Below are 19,250 nucleotides of genomic sequence, written 5' to 3'. Positions count from 1 at the left end.
AAAAAAACAAAAAAACAAAAACAAAACAAAAAAACATAAAAAATAAAAAGGCATACTGTTGTTTTAGGTTTCTCCTGAATATTTTCTGGAATATTTTCTGATTTGTTCCAGGAAAAAAAATAAAAAATCTAAATATGAGAGGTTTCAGATATAAGGAAGCTTGTTGGTTCAAGCTATGCTTCAAAGATACAGAAGACTTGATGCAAGGGAAGGACATGACAATATATCTGATACTGCCCTGTTAGAGTAGATTACATCGCAGTATGTCCAAGAGGAGAAAACTGGTTCATCCCCAAACTGTTGCCTCTTTCCTCCTCCTAGCAGCTAATTACTGTTGTATCTGTCCCAGTCAAAGGCTAGTAATAAGGTACACACAATTATATTAGTCTGTCCAGATGGCTGCTCCGTGCCTGTTTTTAATGTATACATGCATGCAGAATGTGGGGCCCAGTGACAGATGCGTCCCCTGGCAGGTGGCCAGGTAGCCACAGCCACCCAAGTCAGCACACCCAAATGTGTGCTAAGCAAAGAGATGATGTTCAATGCAGGAGGTGATTCCTAGAGTAGGATAGACATTTAACCACTCATTTATGGGAATTAATTTTTAACCTGAGAGCCAGCCAGATTGCTCCAAAATGAGAGATATAACTGGTGTAGGGGACTTGAAAGAGTGGTCAGATACAACAGTTCGGATGTTTCAACAGAAGGAAGAGGCATGCACAGAAACTGAAACTCTGATGCCCATCTTGGCAGGACAAAAACAGCAGTCCATCTGAGTCAGGGAAGAGAGACGTTTCTGATGTACCTTTATGTAGATTCTCACGCTGCAGGAGAAGGAGACAGCCCTGGCCATGATTCTAAGGACTAAGAGATACTGTACATTCAGAGGAGAGGGTTTGACAAAAGTAATGCACAGTACTTTAAAGCAAAGGAAAACAGATAGAAGAGTGGCCTGTTCTCTTATCCTGGAGGAAAACGTCATTCAGAGTACTTCATTTCAGGCTCTCACTGTCTAAAAAGACTTGACTACTACATAAAAAATATTCAAAACTATTATTTTTTTCACGACATACTCCCTTTATGCACATAATTTGCTGAACATGAGACTGCATAAACTATACATTTAATAATGATAATTATAATCATATCCAATGCTCTTCCTACTTACTAGATTTCAAGGACAATTTATATGCAATGAATAAAAGGCTGTAACTTCTTCCAGATAGGACCCAAAGGCTGTGTTTCATTAATCCCATAATAAGATGTATATTCCACTCAGTGCTTTTTATGCTTTCACAATATAAGTGAAAATCGACATTACATCATTCCAACTGGTAATAGTATGGAGTGAAAATAAGAGAATTTGTGAAAAAGGAAAAATGCACAGGGCTTTTTGGCAATGAATGCCTTTTCAGGAAGAACACTTGGAATGTCTAAAGCCATGACTGAATGGATTTACTCTGCAAGGCCATGGGAGTGCAAAGCAAGTATAATGAGAGAAAAAATTAAAGGCCAGCACTAACAGAGAAGGTAACAGTGTTATTATTTGTGAGAGAAGAGGAGGCAAGGTTAGTACCAATGCAGATCTGCTCTTTGGCAATAACTTGACAGAGACATGTTTTGTCCTGGCCAGCTACACTTTGAGCTAGAGCCATGAAATGCGAAAGCATATTTACTCTGAGAATGCCCCTGCCACAAAGGAGGTGCTAACGTGTAAAATAACTGAGCAGAAAGCAAAACTCGGTCTTATTTTGTTTATCTTAAGAAATTAATTCATAGAGGTGAAACATATTTAACCAATGTGATTTAGCATCTTGATTTACATGAAAAATACAAAGATGACCAAACAAATACAAAATCTGCCAGATTTTTTTTTTTTCCAGAAGTTTTCAGAAAAGATAGGGTCACAGGGGGGTGGTGTCATTTCATCAGGAATCTCACATCCTGGCATCTTGCAGTAAAGGCATTTTCACAGCACTTGGCAGGGGTCTAATCCTGTGACCGCCGAGTAGGGGTGGTGAGCAGCTGAGCATCTTAGAGGAATACAGCAGGCAAAATTCACAAATCCCACATATCTCCTTCTTGCCAGCCTTGCAATGACAGTGCTGCAAGAAAAAAGCTGCTCACGCGACTGTCTTGGCTACAGAAATCAAAGCTGTAAGGCAGACAAGAAGGGACCTCCACACTGTCTTTTCTCATCTCGTGAAATCGTAACCAAACAGCACAAAGCCAGCACGATACCTTTCACCTCTGGACGATACTGCATGCCGTCGTCTTTCTTTCCAACTGCGTTTGTGTCATCTGCTTCTAGATGATAAATAAATGCATGGATAGCTATTAGGAAAGGCTTATTTCCAGACGACTGCATACATGTCAGTGAGAAGTCAGAATTATAGTCAGAGAAGTATTTTAACTGCAATAGAAGTGGACGTTGTCCCACATCCTTTCACGCATACAACCAGGACAGTATCAAGCAGAGTTAACAACCCCCCAGCCTCTTGACCAATACAGGGCACACCTCAGCCTGTAGGTTTTGAACAAAATCTCTTCCATGGTATTGAGGCTAGCTTATTTTGGTTCAGAGACCTGTTTTCTCGTGGCTTTTTTTTTTTTTTTTTTTTTTTTTTTTTTTTTTTTGAACCATCCAAGTTACAGATCTAGAGGTAGCCAGCAAAAGAATGGTAGAATCTTGTTATTTTTATGACACGGTCCTAAATGCAATTTGCCTTGGTCTGTCTGAACCCAAGACCCCAAAATGGAAGAGTCCTCAACATGATCAACAACACACAGGGTAGCAGTCTAAGGGTTTCACTGTGCCTTTCCAACAGCAGAAAAGGAAATGGATAAATAGTTGTGCAATCGGGGCCAGATTTTACTCACCTTAGAAGTACACTGCACAGCCCCAACAGAAACAGTGAACATTTCCTACATATCACATTCCCTTTTCTCTCCTGCTTCTTACTAACCCCTCCTGTAAGGCTATTGCATAGGTTCTCCTAAGACCTTTTGCTGACTTTTCAGGTAACAGCAGCCAAAGGAAAGAAAAGTTAACATAAACATACCACATCATCTATGTATAGTGTAAACATACATTTACATAGGGAAAACTAAAATACAGGTGAGGAGTTCACTGACAGTGAGAAAAACTAAAATACAATTCACTGTTAGCTGGGTCAGTGAGTTCTAATTTAAAATGGAAAAGCTCTACCAAGCTTATTTATGTCAGACTTTATGTTTATCAGAGAAAGAAGATTAAACCTACCTGAGCAGTGTCCAAGATGCCTGATGTCAATCTGTTCTTGCCTCAGACAGGATGCTTCTCTAACAAAGCATGGATTGTTATATGAACTTCCATCAGAAGCACAGACAGGATTAAAACTGTATCCACTGCAGTCTATATTGCATACACACCTGGTAATTGAAACAGCAGAACAAAACTGACATCCAGCAAGCAGAAAGTAAGGAATGTTGAGTCTTGAGTAAACACTAGCTGACACATTAATACCAGCTTCCTTCACACAGGAGAAGAACATGCTCCTTGAGGATGCTGAAGAACTTGCTGACACCTCAGGTTTCCAAGCAGAATAATTTACAGAATCATGAATAAGTGCCTCAGTGTGCTTTTTAATAATGTAATGAAGTTTCTTGTCATTTTACTATGATATCAATCTCATTGATTAACAACCGAAAAATGGTAACACATTGCTAGGAAGATTTACTATGTGAATAAAAGAATTTGTGTTTTCTGTTCTCAAGTGTGAAAAAAAGCACATTAATATTTCACTTTTTTGGGGGGGTGTCAGGTTCCCAAGGGAGTAGGTGAGGAAGAAAAGGACTCCCATTTCTGCTAAACAGTTAAAGGAGGTTACATATATATATATATATATATATATATATATATATATATATATTTCAGGGGCTGAACAGAATCAATATGCTTGGTCAACTGTGTTATTTCAAAAAGACTTTCATTCATACCACTGAAAGTTAATGGTGGGTTCATTAGATGGTGTTAAAAACAGGATTATGGGATCTAAATTATTTCATGTTGCATCCAAGCAAAATTTTGGCTGTGTTAGACAAAGCATTTTCCATATAAATTGCAGCTACGGATCATAAGTCAGAAGTCAGAAAAGAGATCTAACAAGGAGCTGGTCCCTAACCACCCAAACATAGGGGAGCCAAAGGCTTGCCTAAGGCTCTGACTTACCTGTTTTTAGCTTGATAGTTCTGCTGCCCCAACAAAAAGTTGGCATGTGTGAACAGCACCAGGAAACTTTCTGACCTTCCAAGCCCCAACCCCCTTATTTATTTTACTCAATATATTAATTTTCATCTGAACCTCTTGCTTTAAATTTGCTTCACATCACTCTGCAAGGCCTCCAGGAAGTGTGGCTGCAGGACAGAAGAGGCAGTGGTGCTGTGAGAGCAAGAAGGAGGTGAGAGCTCTGCATCTTCTGAGTAAGGCATGCTGTCCTCTACTTGCCAGAAAGCTCCACGCAGGGCACGTGTGCTCTCACTGCTAGGAGCTGCCACTAGCTTAATCTTGACTCATTCTTGTAAGACACAGGGTAGGAAGAAAACAAGCTATCTACTTGCCAGGATTTTTATGTTCTTTCCAGCTGTGCCAGATACAATTAAATGATTAAATAGATGTGTGTGTGCCTCAAGTCCATAACAAATCTTGCAGCAGAACCTAATTCTTTGCTGCAGAAACACTGAAGGTGGCCATTGTGCCTTTTTCTCTTCTCCCTTTCCATGACCACATTTTGTTTCTTTATTATTTCTGTCTTTAAAGATACTACAGTAATATTTCAAACCTGTGAACTTCATATTGTTGCTAGACAAATGAACATCTCTAGTACAAATGAATTTTTATGTGTGCCTTCTGACAGTTAAAAACTGCTCCAGCAATGAGTAATACATTGAGTCTACACATCTTAGGGACCCACCTCAAATTCCTCGTTAAGTCCCTAGATATCCAACAGGATTAAGGTATTGTTTAAAATATATATGTATTATTATTTAGAAATGGGAACTCAGCATGGTTATAAACCTTAGACCTGGGAAAGGAAGTACTGTTTTGTTTATATGCTCCCACAAGATTTTATGCTCAATAAGCCTAATGAAGAGTTTATTAGTTTATATACAAATAAAAGGCTCGTAGCTCAGCAGTTGTGCACATTTAAAGAATGAAGCTAACAGAGAGCTGGTCCTCATTGGTGTGGCACTGGCTATGTGCTTACTCAGGAATCACCGCTGCACCTGTGTGCCCATCCTTATCCCATTTATTTATATCTCCAGACAAATTCCATCTGTGTTTTTATCCCCAAGCAGCACAATTCTGTCTGTGGTCATCATCCGAGGCCCATAGCTCCCTACTTACTATTGGGTCTTGTCAGTCCTTGTGACAAATAAGGCAACTTTTGAAATCTTTTTTTTTTTTTTTTTCCTTTCTTTCTTTCTCATGGTGACATTACAGGTTAGAGTTAAAACTGCTTGGAAATTGATTACATTTCCAAGCTTTGTTGTGTTCAGACTTAACACCTAGTGTTAAATGTGTACTTTCTTATGATTGCAAAATGCTTGTTTTGGGAGTACTTGTGAATGCCTAGCTGTTAACCTCAGATTACTGATAATCACTCCTAGCCTTAACTCCAGCCATGTAGCTAATGTACAACAATTTCTTATCATTACTTAAAATTTACATCTAGCTGTAGGAAAAGAAAAGAAAAGAAAGCAAAGCAAAGCAAAACAAAACAAAACAAGAGGAAAGCTTATGCTGCTTCTGTCAGGACTGGGACAGCATGAAGTAACAGAAGCTCACCAACCAACCAAAACGGACTTAGAACTGACCCATGTCCTTCAAGCAGAACAGAACTGTGGATTGCCAGAGGGTCCCCAGTAGGGTCTGTTGTGGTCTTGAGGTTTGATAAGCTGTCAGCATCATCATCCCACCCCGATGTCACTTTCTGTCACAGGCCCTGCATGGCAAACTACTCAGAGTGGGTCTGGGCCCAACCAAGGTTTACCTGAGAACCAGTGAGATCAGGGTATTTACACCCTGCCCAGTTACCCCACAGCCTCCCTCACATGCTGCCTGGGCAGGGTGGAACTGGGGAGATCTTCAATACCCTTCCATGCAGGAAGGTTGGGCAGAAGGTGGTGGTGGTTCCTGCCCAGCTACTGCTCAATGTCACCAGCCGTTGATGGCCAAGCTGTGGCAAAACCAACTGGCAAAAAACAACTGAAGTCCAGGAACATCTCCTGGCATGGGCCTCCCTCACCTCCAGGATCTGTCCCTGATTCCAAGATCTTCCCATCCTCATCCCAGGACCCTCCTTCTTTCCAAGACCATTTTCCTTCAGGACCCATCTGTGGTGGTTTTACCCAGCTGGGCAGCCAAACTCCACCACAACTGCTCTCTCACTTCCCCTCCTCAAAACAAGAGGGAGGGAAGAAGAAAGTATGTTGGAAAGAAAAAAAGGCTCATGGTTTGAGATCCAATCATTTAATTAAAAGGAAGATAAAGAGCGGAAAAGCAAGAAAGGCTGTGCAGAAGCAAAAAGAGAAGAAACAATTATTCTCTACTTCCCACCAATGAACGATGTTTGGCCACGTTCTGGAAAGGAAGGCCTCAACAAGTGTAGTGATTCTTTGGGAGGACAGACCTCTTCATAACAAGAGTCCCCCTTCTCCTTCCACTTTCCCCCCTTTTATTGCAGAGTGTGACACCACACGGTATGGAATACCCATTTGGTTGGTTGAGGTCAGCTGCCCTGGTGATGTCCCCTCCCCACCTCTTGCCCACTGGCTCTGAGGGGTTGGAGGGAGTTCTGATGCTGAGCCAGCACAGCTCAGCCATAGGCAAAGCATTGGTGTGATACCAGAGCTGTTTAACTGCAAGTGCAGAGAACAGCACTGTATGGGCTGCTGTGGGGAAAGTTAACTCCGTTCCCCAGCCAGATGCAGTACCCCCTCTTCTGTCCAGAGCCCAAATCCTTGTTTTTTCAGTCAGATACACTGTCTGCAGGAGTGCAGTGCACCATCATCATCCTTGGGGCTCTGTACAGAAGAGATGCCACCTCTCCCACGAAGACTAACAACATTATTCACAAAGAAGAATTATTCAAAAGTTGTTATCTTGAAAGCTTCCACAACAAAAATGTGACAGCACTTTTCACCCCCACCACAGTGTCTTTCCCTTAGCTCACAGTCATCCATAGGCTCTCGATTCACACTTCGTCCCCCCTAGGCAGATCTGCTTACATTCCAGTTGCTTGCCCACGTAAAGAGTAACTGCACCTTCCTGGCCTGTCCTTCCTAAAAAGCACAATGCTGTCCATGGCTACATTCCAGTCATGAGAGCTGTCCCACCATGTCTCTGTAATTGCAATGAGATCATATCCCTGTAACCACACGCACACCTCCAGCTTCCCTTGTTGATTCCCCATGCTGCATGCGTTTACATAAAGTTGGGCTCCCAATGCCTTTCTGGATGGGGCAACTGTAACTCATCCACGTGGGCCTACAGTAGCTCTCCTGTTAAGTTCTGCTCCCTCTCTAGGCTCTGGGCATCCTCTGCTGGCTGTGGTGTTCAGCTGGCATGAGTGAGATGGCATGTCATCCCCTACCTTATCACCAGCATCCCTGATGATGTACCCCTCCCTCACTGAAGCTAGTTTAAAGCCCCACTGTCTCATGACCATGATCTTCGCCCTTTGAGAAAGATGAATCCCGTCCAATGCCAGCAAGCCTGGTGACATGTACCAGGTACCTCCATTGGTTCCTCCACATCTTGTGGTGGATTCAACTCCATGGCCTGCATGCTGTTTTCTGGCTGACAGGCATGCCTGGGCACCATGCTCTGGATTGGGTTGCCAAATGGGTTGCCTTCAACCCACAAAGCTTTCTTTCAGGCCAGTGTGCCAAACCACGGGGTCATCCACTTCCATGCCTACGTCCCATGCCACTGTCTGGTTGATTTCTGGCATGCCTGGGCACTGTGCTGTCCTCACTGTGGCTAGGATAGAGTTAATTTTCCTTCTAGTAGATGGTATGGTGCTGTGTTTGGGATTTAGGATGACAATAATGTTGATACCACACTGATGGTTTAATTGTTGCAGAGCACTGCTTACACTAAGCCAAGGACTTTTTGGCTTCTCACACTGCCCTGCCAGTGGGCAGGCTGGGGGTGCAGCAGGAGCTGGGAGGGACAGACCCAGGACAGCTGACCCAAACTGGTCAAAGGGGTATTCCGTATCATCTGGCATCATGCTGAGCAATTAATATGGGGGGGCTGTAGGGGGATGGGGAGGTGGGGGTACTGGCTGCTCAGGGATAGGCTGGGAATCAGTCAGCGTGTGGTGAGCAATTGCATTGTGCATCACTTGTTTTGTACACATTAGTAGTAGTAGTACTATTATCATCATTATTATTTTCCTTTATTTTTGAACAGATAAACTGTCCTTATCTCAACCCACAGACTTTCATTTTTTTCCTGCTTCTCTGACAGGGGGACAATCACCTCCCTGATCCTGCTGGCTACACTATGCTTGATAAAAGCGAGGATGCCGTTGGCCTTCTTGGCCACTGGGGAACACTGCTGGCTCGTGTTCAGGTGAGCGTCAACCAACACCCCCAGATCCTTTTCCTCTGCACAGCTTTTCAGCCACTTTGCCCCAGGCCTATAGCACTGCATGGGGTTGTTGTGGCCAAAGTGCAGGACCCGGCACTTAGCCACACTGAACCTCATCCCACTGGCCTCTGCCCATTGACCCATCCTTTCCAGGTCCTTCTGCAGGGCCTTCCTATTCTCCGGCAGATCGGCACTTCCCCCCAAATTATTTTTGTCTTCACCAACTCATACAACAGTCAGATGACTATGGTTCTTGCTTTTTTTTTTTTTTTTTTCAAGATATCCTTCCTACTGTTTTTAACCAAGAGGCTTGAAACAGATACTTAGTCTTCCAAGTTGATGTCTTTCTGGAGCAGGTTGTTGCTTAGTGTTCTCAGCAGATGTTTTCCCTTGTTTATTTCTGGAAAGTTAACAGGATGTATGCAGACGTTACCCTAATGTGCCAGGATGTGAAGAAACTTATCTTTGTCACTTGTCAACAGACAGATGACATCCTAAGGAAGATGGCACCAACTTGCTTTTCAGAATCAAAGAGAGGCTCAGTTTTCCTATGATAAAGTGCTTTTGGAAGTTGAATGAGCATCATTTATTAAGATAATTCCTTAAGCAGAAAAGCAGTTGAATTTCCATAAAGAACAAAGTGATATACCAACCAAACAAAAAGAAAGGTGTTTTCAAATAAGTAAAATTGAGAATGCACAGCTCATTTATAAGGGGCTACCAGGTATAACGAAGAAAACTTGTTTAGTAAAATGATGTGACATATTTGAAACAAGCTCAGGCTGTAAGAGCACTTGCTGTTATCAGTAAATTAATTAGATCCCCAGAGATAAGAAACACATTTCAAGGCTCCTTTTTGTTTTCAGGATTTAAGGTGCATATTATTTGACGGAAAGCCTGCCTGCTTAAAACTATGGTAGATTCAAAGAAAAGAGGAAATGCACTACACATTTTTGGAGTGGGCTTGGCTACTGAGAGAGGTCAGCCATCCCATCTAACAGTGCAGGCTGCATCTAGGATTTTCCACAAATGTATTTTTCTGGGTGGACTTCACAGAGAGTACTGCTTGCTACCCCTTTCCAGTATAATGCAACAGTAAGCTTTCTCAGCTGTTTGTTGGTATGTCTGTTTACAAATATGGAATGGAAATAAAAGAATAAAACAAAGTGTATGAAATGCAAATAGACAGATAAGTGTATGCTTGATGGAGTAAATTTAGCTGAACTGAAATAGCAGGGGTGTTGCAATTGCAGTTAAGAAGATAACTGAGTGTGATAAAAGCAAATGAAGGATTACCTTGTGTTTGATGTTTCTTCCCTTGTGTGTAATTCTTCACAGATGAAACATGAACCAAGAAAATCTGGATTTCAAAGTGATTTCTCTACCTATTCAACTAGAGCTGAATATTCATTAGGTGTTTTTTTTTTTTTTTTGACTGGTTGGTTGTTTTTGGTTTTTGTTGGTTTTGTTTTGTTTTGTTTTTGGTGGTTGTTTTTTGTTTTGTTTTGTTTTTAATCCTTTTGTGGCACTGAGAATAGAAGGCCAAGAGAAGTAGATCTCAGTTTGGCAAGCTTTTGTGTCCTGCTTGAACACCCTTTCAGTCTTCAATTCTGCTCAGCAAATCAGAACACCATTTAAATACCATTGACTCACAGTTACTTTTGAACCATCCCTTCTGTCTGTGGTTTAATTTCATTGCTTTCTCTGACCACTATAGAAATTTGTTCTCTAACCATGGTGATCTTCTAGCAGCACATGTGGTAAATTGATGCTTGTTCTCACAAGAGTGGCCTACCACACCCTCCACCCTCAAATAACATAAAACTTCAAAGAACTGGCACACACTGCTGCAAAGATCTTTTTAAATACACATTAAAACAAACAAACAAACAAAAACAGACCTAGATTTTTATCCACCTATTCAATTTTGTAATAGTCCATATGATGAAGAGAGAATTATACTATTCATTTCATATCAGGATTTACTGTAGGCCAATTATACACAATTCAGTAATCCCACAACACAATCCTAAATCCCCTTTTTAGGTTGATTTCCTTTATTGTTTTTTGTTTTGTTTTGTTTGTTTGCTTTTCACACAGAAACTTAGCATTTTTGGTTTTGACTGGACAGGGAACCTGTGAATTACATTCACACAGGATTAAAATATAATTCCTTACAAAGACCTTCATACTATATAATATTCCTTAAAAAGTCACAAAATGGTAAGTGAGTGAAAAAGTGGACAAAAGAAGCAAGTGTGACCAATATGTCATACTTCAAACTAAGTTTTTCTCTGGAAGACAAATTGTAGACAAGATAGAGACCAGGACTTCTAAATGTCCATATTGGTATTTCTAAGTGTTAATAGTTACACTTCTGAATTCCTGTTTCAGCCACTATAAAAACAGACATTATGTAAATCATGAGCCAGTTGAATCTATATGGCGCTGAGACACCTTTTATTTCCAAAGTAAATCTTGTAAAATGTTAATCTGAAAAGGTCTACATGGGGATCAGTTGTCAATCTTTCTTTAAAAATATGCATTATGAGTCAAAACGGATCTTTGACAGCATAGTACGCTTTATTAAAAAAAGACAATGTGCTCAGAATCTCATTTCCATATTTCCTCTGTTAAAAAATAAAATACAGTTAAAACTGAGGATGTGACACATCTGAACTTGTACAGTAAAGTTATTTTTATTACCAAAAAAAAAAAAAAAGAAGAAGAAAAATGACAATTTAAAGTAATATTAATGACATTTATTTCAGCCATTTAGGGACTGATGGAAAGGAAGGTTGTCCCTGAGCATATGATGGAGGGCAAGGCTACCACTCAAATGTGGCCTTCTGCAAATGTGACCAGCTGCACCCTGGCCTGCATCACAGAAATGTCAGTCCAGAGCAAGGGAAATGGATGTTGCACTCCTCTCTACACTCATGAGGTCCCACTTGGAGTACTCTGTCCAGTTTTGGGACCCCTGGTAACAAGAGATATTTGGAGAAAATGGAGAGGGTCAGGTGGAGAGCCACAAGATAGGCACAGGGTTGAAGTGTGTGGTGGGTAAAGGATGGCCGAGGGCATTAGGCTTGCTCAGCCTGGAGAAGAGACAGCTAAGGAGGTGACTGACTGCTGTCACAAACTACCTCGGAGGGATTACTGAGAAGGCAGACAGAGGCTCTTCTCAGAAATGCGTAGTAGAGGGGTAAAAGACGACAGTCACGAGTTGCAGCAAGACAAAGTCTGATTGAATACAAAGAAATTATTCATCAAAGTAAGGGCAATTCAGCCCTTAAGCAGGGGAGGCCATCAAATCTCCCTCTGTGGAGATGGTCAGGCTTCTCCTGGAGGAAACTCTAAGTCTCCAGCATGAACTAGCCCTGGTTGCAGTGCAGAAAGAGAGGCTAGGCCAGTTGATCCCCTAGAGATGCCTTCCAACCTAAAATATGCTACAGTTCATTATTTCACTCTGGATATTATTCTGAAGTTACAATATATTTTAAAATGCCTTAAGATGCTTACTAGCTGTTTGCAGATTGTTTTATTCAGATATCTAGCAGTGCTTTGACATGCAAGAAGAAAGAGACATGCCACGTAACACGGAGTGCAAGAACAGGGGATATCACTCTTCATAAGCACCACTACTTTTTATTTTGGAATGATACTTCACATTTCAAGAAAAAATGTGAGATGAAACTCCTAATTTTCAACTGATTCAGTTTATTTTGAAACACTGATATTAAAATGTTCTAACTTTGAGAATGAGTTTTGGTATGTCTAAGAAGAAACTTGTGGGAAAAAAGGACCAAGATAATAGCAATAAGCTTTAAGAATATGGAAATTAGCATCATTTGAAAACTGAAGTCTTCTGAAGAAAAATATACTCAAGAGACCACCTTTCTAATCAGGGCACCCCCCCAAAATTCACAAGTACGTTTATGCTATCAGTGCCTTTGTCAGTGCTGCAAGGGGCTATTGTAAAAAAGTTATTCATCTCTCCAAGGACTGTAAATAATAAATTTGGTTTCAATCATATGAGTAAAATCATAAGGCATAATGTTGTTTAGAAGCCTTATAAAAAATTTACATTAAGCATTATTTGTCTGAGAAAAAAAAAAATCACTAGGCATATTTAATAGCCACAATAGTATTATAAATATTTATATACACTGCTTTCATTGAAGAAAGATTTAAGGGCTATGCTAATGAAAATGATTTTGCAACCACATATATGCATTTATTTTACATTCACACTGGATTAGTATATGTGTTTCTAAATTTATTAGTACACCATTTTCTGATTGAGTACTGATAAGATGATCAGTTTAGGTCTATAACACGACCAGTAGAACTGAAAAGTCTGATGTGTGCCAAGATGAAACCGCAGTCTGGTTATCCCAGGGCCTATCAACAGGAAATTGTATGCTTTGGTTACTGCCCTACTGGCTTAACCCATCAGCTTCCAACACAACAGCATTGCTCTCAGTAGCCCCAACCTGTTTGCAGCCATCTCCAGCTCCACTTCTCAACTGGATGTCCTTTTCAGTTCCAAATTCAAGCAGAAAACACCCACCACCCTCATGCTGCCTACATCTTCAGGCTTCTGGCCAGTTTTTCACACAAAAGTTTAAATTTACCAACCTCACATGTCCTTTTTTACTCCCTTAAAACACGTTTTGTACCATTATGTCTAATATGTTGCCTCTTCAGTGCAGTGGAGTAAAATTCTGTCCAGAGAGACATTTTGATGGAAAAAAAAAAATAGAAAGCAAGATACTGACCAATTGTGCTCAGATAACGCCTTTTCACATTACATATACAATGTATGATTCAGCTTTGTTGCTAAAGGGAGAAAAAACATAATACCTAATCCACGTGAATTCTGCTGTCTGCAGGCTGTTACTATAGACCCACAGAAAACTACTGTACAAGCAATATGGCATGGTATGCCTTTATGCATCTTAACACCAGTGCATCCACTGGTGATTGTTTAAGCTCTCTAAAAGCCTATACATAAAATACCAACTCTTTGAAATACTTATAAGATGTATGAGAAAAGAAAAGGAAAAAAATATAAAAAGTATATTTCTGTGATGTTTCCTCAACCTGATTCCTTTTTATATTTATATGAAGAAATATTACATAAATATTATTTTGCATATGCTTGAACATTAATTTTCTAAATATAGCATGCAGTTAATGACAACCATCTGCTCAGACTTCACTTCTTTCTCTCAGTCAGTCCACTTAAAATTAACATCCACAGTTTTTGCAGAGGCAGTGGGAATGATAAAGTTGTTTATACTTTTGTATTCAATTTACCATGAATTGTAACCACTTCTGGTTTAGATAATGTCTCTGAGAAATCAAGTAAAACAAAGATACAAATCTAAAACCTTGTGCTAAGCCTTAATTCTTCAGACTATGCGTGATCTTATGTAATAAAAGCATATGTTGCAACTTTGATCAGAGACACCCATAATGCTTTAAGTCCAAGCCTGAAAATTAAAATTTCCCAACTCTTTCAAAGAGGAAAGTGCAGTTTAAGAACAATTAAAATAAAATCACTAACCTGTAACATGGAGCGCATCTCAGTTGTGTACAACTACTCTTTTTTAAACTTGCTTTTAGAAAACACCAAGCTTAGATAACTATGTGGAATCAAAGAATAATTTAGGCTTGAAGGACTATGTAGAGGTCAGGTAGTCCAATCCCCTGCTCAAAGCTGGCTCAGCTGGACCAGGTTGTCCAGGGCTATGTCTGGTCAAGTTCCAACCATCTCCACAGACACCTTGCCAGACACCTTATTCCAGTGCCTGACCACCCCTGGAAGGAAACATTTTCCATGGTGTCAAATCAAAATGTCCCATGCTATGACACGTACCCATTCCCCTTCTTGCTATCACTGTGCACCTCCAAGAAGAAAGGACTTAGACATCATCAGCAAGTCCAACTCTAAATAACAGGAAAGGCCAAGTGGTTGTTTCTCTGGTCTTGTTCCTGCTATGTTGCACAAATTACCCTATAGTTTCCACTGAAATGTGCCATATTTTTTTGCATAGGACTCCCACAGCTTTTGAGGCCCAGAAGATGAACCACAGTCCATATGAAATAAAACTGTCTTTGTTAGGATCTTTCCCTTATCAGGAGAAAATCTGCATATGCTGTACTCCAGGCTGCTGTGTGGCTGGCCTGTTGGCAGGACCTGGGATATCTCATTAGTGCTAGCTCATTTATCTCAAACCACTCAACACTTTGTGGCAAGGATGTCTCCCTTTCCACTAATTCACTGTCTGTCCACAGGCTAATCATTTTATCTGTAACTTGGTTTATTCATGAAATGGGATTGCAGATATCATTTTACTTCTCAAGAGCACTCAGAAGGGAAAGGAACTGATGTTTGCAACATCTCAGATTGCACAGTTTGGAGAAAGGATTCAAAAATGCATAATTTTATATTTACTGTAAGCATTAGGCAGCGTCTCATGAATATGGCTAGAGATTATCTACTGAACAGTAGGAGACAGTTCAGCTAACTGATTCAGTTATTATCTTGAAGCAGAGTCCTCTTAAAATGTGTTATGGAATCAAACAGATAATTTTAAGCATTTTAACATCACAAAGTCCAAGCAAGGGCTATCCAGGCCTAAGCAGTCTGCCTGAACAGAACTAAAAGTACTTTTATTCAGTAGACATTACCCCACTGTCTAAAAAAGTTACAGTGGCCATTCTCATGGTTTAAAAAAGAAAACTCAAGATAGAATACTTTTTTATGAAATTAAGGCTCTTGTATTGTTTACTAGAACTAGGAACGATAATGTTAGTAATACAGTACAATTTTTTTCTATGATTCTCTGTACTCTCCTTCCTGGAAGAGTTCAAGACCAAGTTGGATGGGACTTTGAGCAACCTAGTCTAGTGGGAGGTGTCCCTGGCCATGGCAGGGGATTGACTTAGATGATCTTTAAACATCCCTTCCAATTCAAACCACTCCATGATTCTATGAAAATTAAATTAAATAATAAATATGAACCGAGTGCTTATACAAGTCTGATGAAAAGTATTCGTGTTGCCAATAATTTTATATCTAATGTTATAATATTAAGGGGGTAAAGAACATGAAACTCAACAGGAAAAAAAGTCAGAATAAGATGTAACGAGTGTTCTGGAAGGATGCTGTGTCAGAGCTTCGCATACAGATTTCCATCCCATCTTCTGCCAGGTAAATAATTGTTTTTATATTACAAATAAAAGGCACCAACTCCTAGCTTCTATTTAAGTGTCTGTGACATTCTGTATGACTTGTGAAAATGAGCCTTGCAAGGCAATCTATGTAGCAGGGCCCAATTTAGTCTGAATCTAAACTGACAGCAAATATCACTAAAGGCTATTATAATGGTCAAAGGTACTGGGCAAAAAAATGTAGTTAAAGTTATTTAGGCTGGAAAGCTGACAAAATTGAAAAAAATGACAGATCTGATAGGTTGCATGCAAGCCTCAGAGGAATATTTTCTAACTTCTGAGTATTTTCCATGTAAACATCTTAATTTCCCCATATATATATATTTTTTATTATTATTATTATTTTTTGTAAAAAATCTAAATTAAATATTAAAGAAGGGAAAAAGTGCTCTACTCTTGTCAAGAGGGAGAAGCATGGCTTCATTTCATGTGGGCAGAATGCTGAGGATAAATATTTCACTGTCTTCAACCTTATCCTCACTCTCTTATAGATACTACACAGCCAAAGGAATGCAAACTCTACAAGTACAGACTGAACAGGCAAGATTTTGCTGAAGTTGGACCCTGGAGGATTGATTTTCCAAAGCCAAGACTACATCTTAGTGCATATAACAAACAAATCTATACCCAACTGGACAATCATAAATGAAACAGACCAAGGCATTAATGCAGAAAATTATAATTATTATTATAAAATATGGCTACAGTTCATTTGTCCCTCCACAAAAGAGCAAGCCTACTTTGGTGGTATGACATTTTATGAAACCTGAACCATTGTGCCAGCATTCATATGTACTATTACCATTTTGTCTTCACTTGTAACCTACAATTTAACTTTGAATACACATCTAGTGTTAAGTCATATTAAGGTGACTTAACACATTAGTGTCTTTCTGAGATGTCTTTATGCTGATACCCCATTATAAAATCTTGTGAAATCATGAATTATATGTCTACAGCTCATTTGTCTCTCCACAAAAGAGCAAGTCTACTTTGGTGGCATGATGTTTTATAAAGTTATTTACATGAAATAAATCCCAGCTAGAAGACAGAAGAAAGGAAAGGTATGCTTCCCTGCAGTAATACTTTGTGAACAGGAAAAACATACAGAAAAAAAAAAAAAAAAAAAAAAAAAAGAGATGAATTATTAGTATTTATTTTGTATTCCTGTTTTGTTTGTTTGTTTGTTTTTCCATAATGAAACAAATAAAGGTTCTTTCTTTGAAAAAATGTTTGGCAAAATTTCTCCAACGTATCTTTTTGTTGTTTTCTCTCCTATACATGAAAGTGGTTTGTTTGTTAGTGACACATATCAAACACGTTATTATTAGACATCCTTAAAACACTATTTAATAAGAGCAAACATAGTCAAGCACATGGTCACATAATTTTCTTTTTTTCATTGACATTATTAAGGAAAACTTATTACTTACCCAACATTTTCTGCATCTTCATCACACTCAGCCCTATATTTGCAAACTCCACATTTCGAGTGTTTTCTCTGAACTTCTGTCCCAGATCCTTCATACTCTAAAAAACAAAAGGTATTGTTAGTAGAAAGCATGATTTTCATATTAAGCTCTGATTTTGTCTGCCTAAATTAATTTACCTTCAAGTATATTGTCAACATGAAGTTATAGTCATGTATTTATAATGAAGCTATTAACCTTTATAGTGCTCCCTCTTTCAAAATCAGGCAATTAGAGGTTGGTAGAACTGTAACAATGACAAGAATGCATCCCAGGAAATACAGCTGATTTATTAATTGGCGCTTCCTTTATTGTTAATTTCACTGTATTCTCCTTCCACCAAACATGGAATTGGCATTGACTTCTCCCAGGCACATTTAATATGAATTGGCACTGATAACATATAAACCCCATGCCTTTTAATGTTCTTGACTATTAGGTAGAGGGGATTTGAAAGCTGTTTTCTTTGACAGTATTTAATTAGAGATATTCTTATGCAAAGTTAATTCTTACGTTTTTCCTCTTTTTGTTTCTGATGATAGACTTAGACTGCGCTCATCTCTTATATATGCTGTGGTATATTTTTCAGATTACTCTGATTAGTTGTACAGGACTAAAAGAAGAAAGTCATCGTAACAAGAAACCAGTACAACTGTTACTTCCCCTGAAAAGTAAAATTACTATCTCAAATATTTGAAAAACATCTGCGCCAATCTTACTGTTGACATGAACATCAATCAAATATTCTAAAAACATCTGCACCAATCTTACTGTTGACATGGACATCAAAACCCTTGAGTAAAAGAGAAATATGACTATACTGTAATTATTTCTTTTTTTTTTTTTTTTTAAATTTATTTATTTTTTTATTATTTTAACAAAGCATTAATGGAGATATTGAAAAGAAGGAAAAGAACCACAGAAATTCGCAGAGGTAGTCACAAACTCTTCAATGTATCACAGTATCATGTTCATGTAAGGCTGACTACATAAGGCTGTCAAATAGAGAACTAAACAGAATGATTCCTTTTCTCATAGCAGTTCTATGTGCTGTTGCAAGAGGAAATCAAACACCACCAATTAAAAAATTGCTATATTCTTTAAATCTAAATAGGAAAAAGAAATGACAACAGTCCTTCCTCATTTTCATGGATGTGGCCTGAAGAAAAGGTCTCTCTCCTACCTGTGTATTGGGCTTACATGGGGAAGACTGCATGTGAGCCTCTCAAGTTAATGCCTTTCTAAAACATGGCACACATTCATTAAAAGAGGAATACATATCCAAATTTTATTTAAAAATTGCCACTGTAGGAATTATATCACCACCCTCAGAAAACTGCAGTAGAGGTAATTTTCTTTTACCTTTAAAAATCTACATCTTATTTCTGGTTTGATTTTTTTTTCTAGGTATCACATTCCTAGGCCTGTGTTTGGTATACTAAAGTGTCCTTTAATGCCATGTTTCACTTTTCCATGCCAGTAAATGACCCCTTACAGCTCTCCAGGTCATCACATTCATCTTTTCTCAAAATATTTGTACTTTATTTCTCAATGTTCTACCAAAGAAAAAGAAACAAAAAAGTCATGATCTGACCAGAAAACTCATTACTCATTAAAGCTTTATGGTACAAACCAGCCAGACCTGCTGATTACAAAACACTTTCAACATTTGATGTGTAATATCCTTCTGCTGTACTACTAGGATGAAAAATACTTCATCTTTCCTATATAAACTATATGACTTATCTCCAAATACAAACAGAAGGCTTTATAAAGCACTTTTGCTACACTATTAACATTTTGGTTTTGTAATGGAGCTATAGAAGCAACAAATATGCACATTTATATGCATGTCCTTCCTTATTTATACTTATATACACCTTGTATACAGCTCTACTCAT

The 19,250-nt window shown here is 38.9% G+C and overlaps 1 protein-coding gene across 1 annotated transcript in view; it reads right to left on the bottom strand.

Moving 5' to 3' along the window:
- TMEFF1 (transmembrane protein with EGF like and two follistatin like domains 1) overlaps positions 1-19,250 on the bottom strand; it is a 124,383-nt gene that overhangs the window by 10,228 nt on the left and 94,905 nt on the right. Inside the window, exons 5-7 of the mRNA XM_084508636.1 lie at positions 17,314-17,410; positions 3,263-3,411; positions 2,242-2,307 (exon numbers count right to left, since the gene is read on the bottom strand). Coding sequence (XP_084364762.1) covers positions 2,242-2,307; positions 3,263-3,411; positions 17,314-17,410 — 312 coding nt within the window. The remainder of the gene's footprint in view (positions 1-2,241; positions 2,308-3,262; positions 3,412-17,313; positions 17,411-19,250) is intronic.

Source organism: Aythya ferina, assembly GCF_964211825.1.
Source record: "Aythya ferina genome assembly, chromosome: 2".
Classification (NCBI taxonomy): Eukaryota; Metazoa; Chordata; class Aves; order Anseriformes; family Anatidae; genus Aythya; species Aythya ferina.
The sequence above is the reverse complement of the archived record's forward strand: the minus strand, read 5'-3'. Positions and strand labels throughout refer to the sequence as shown.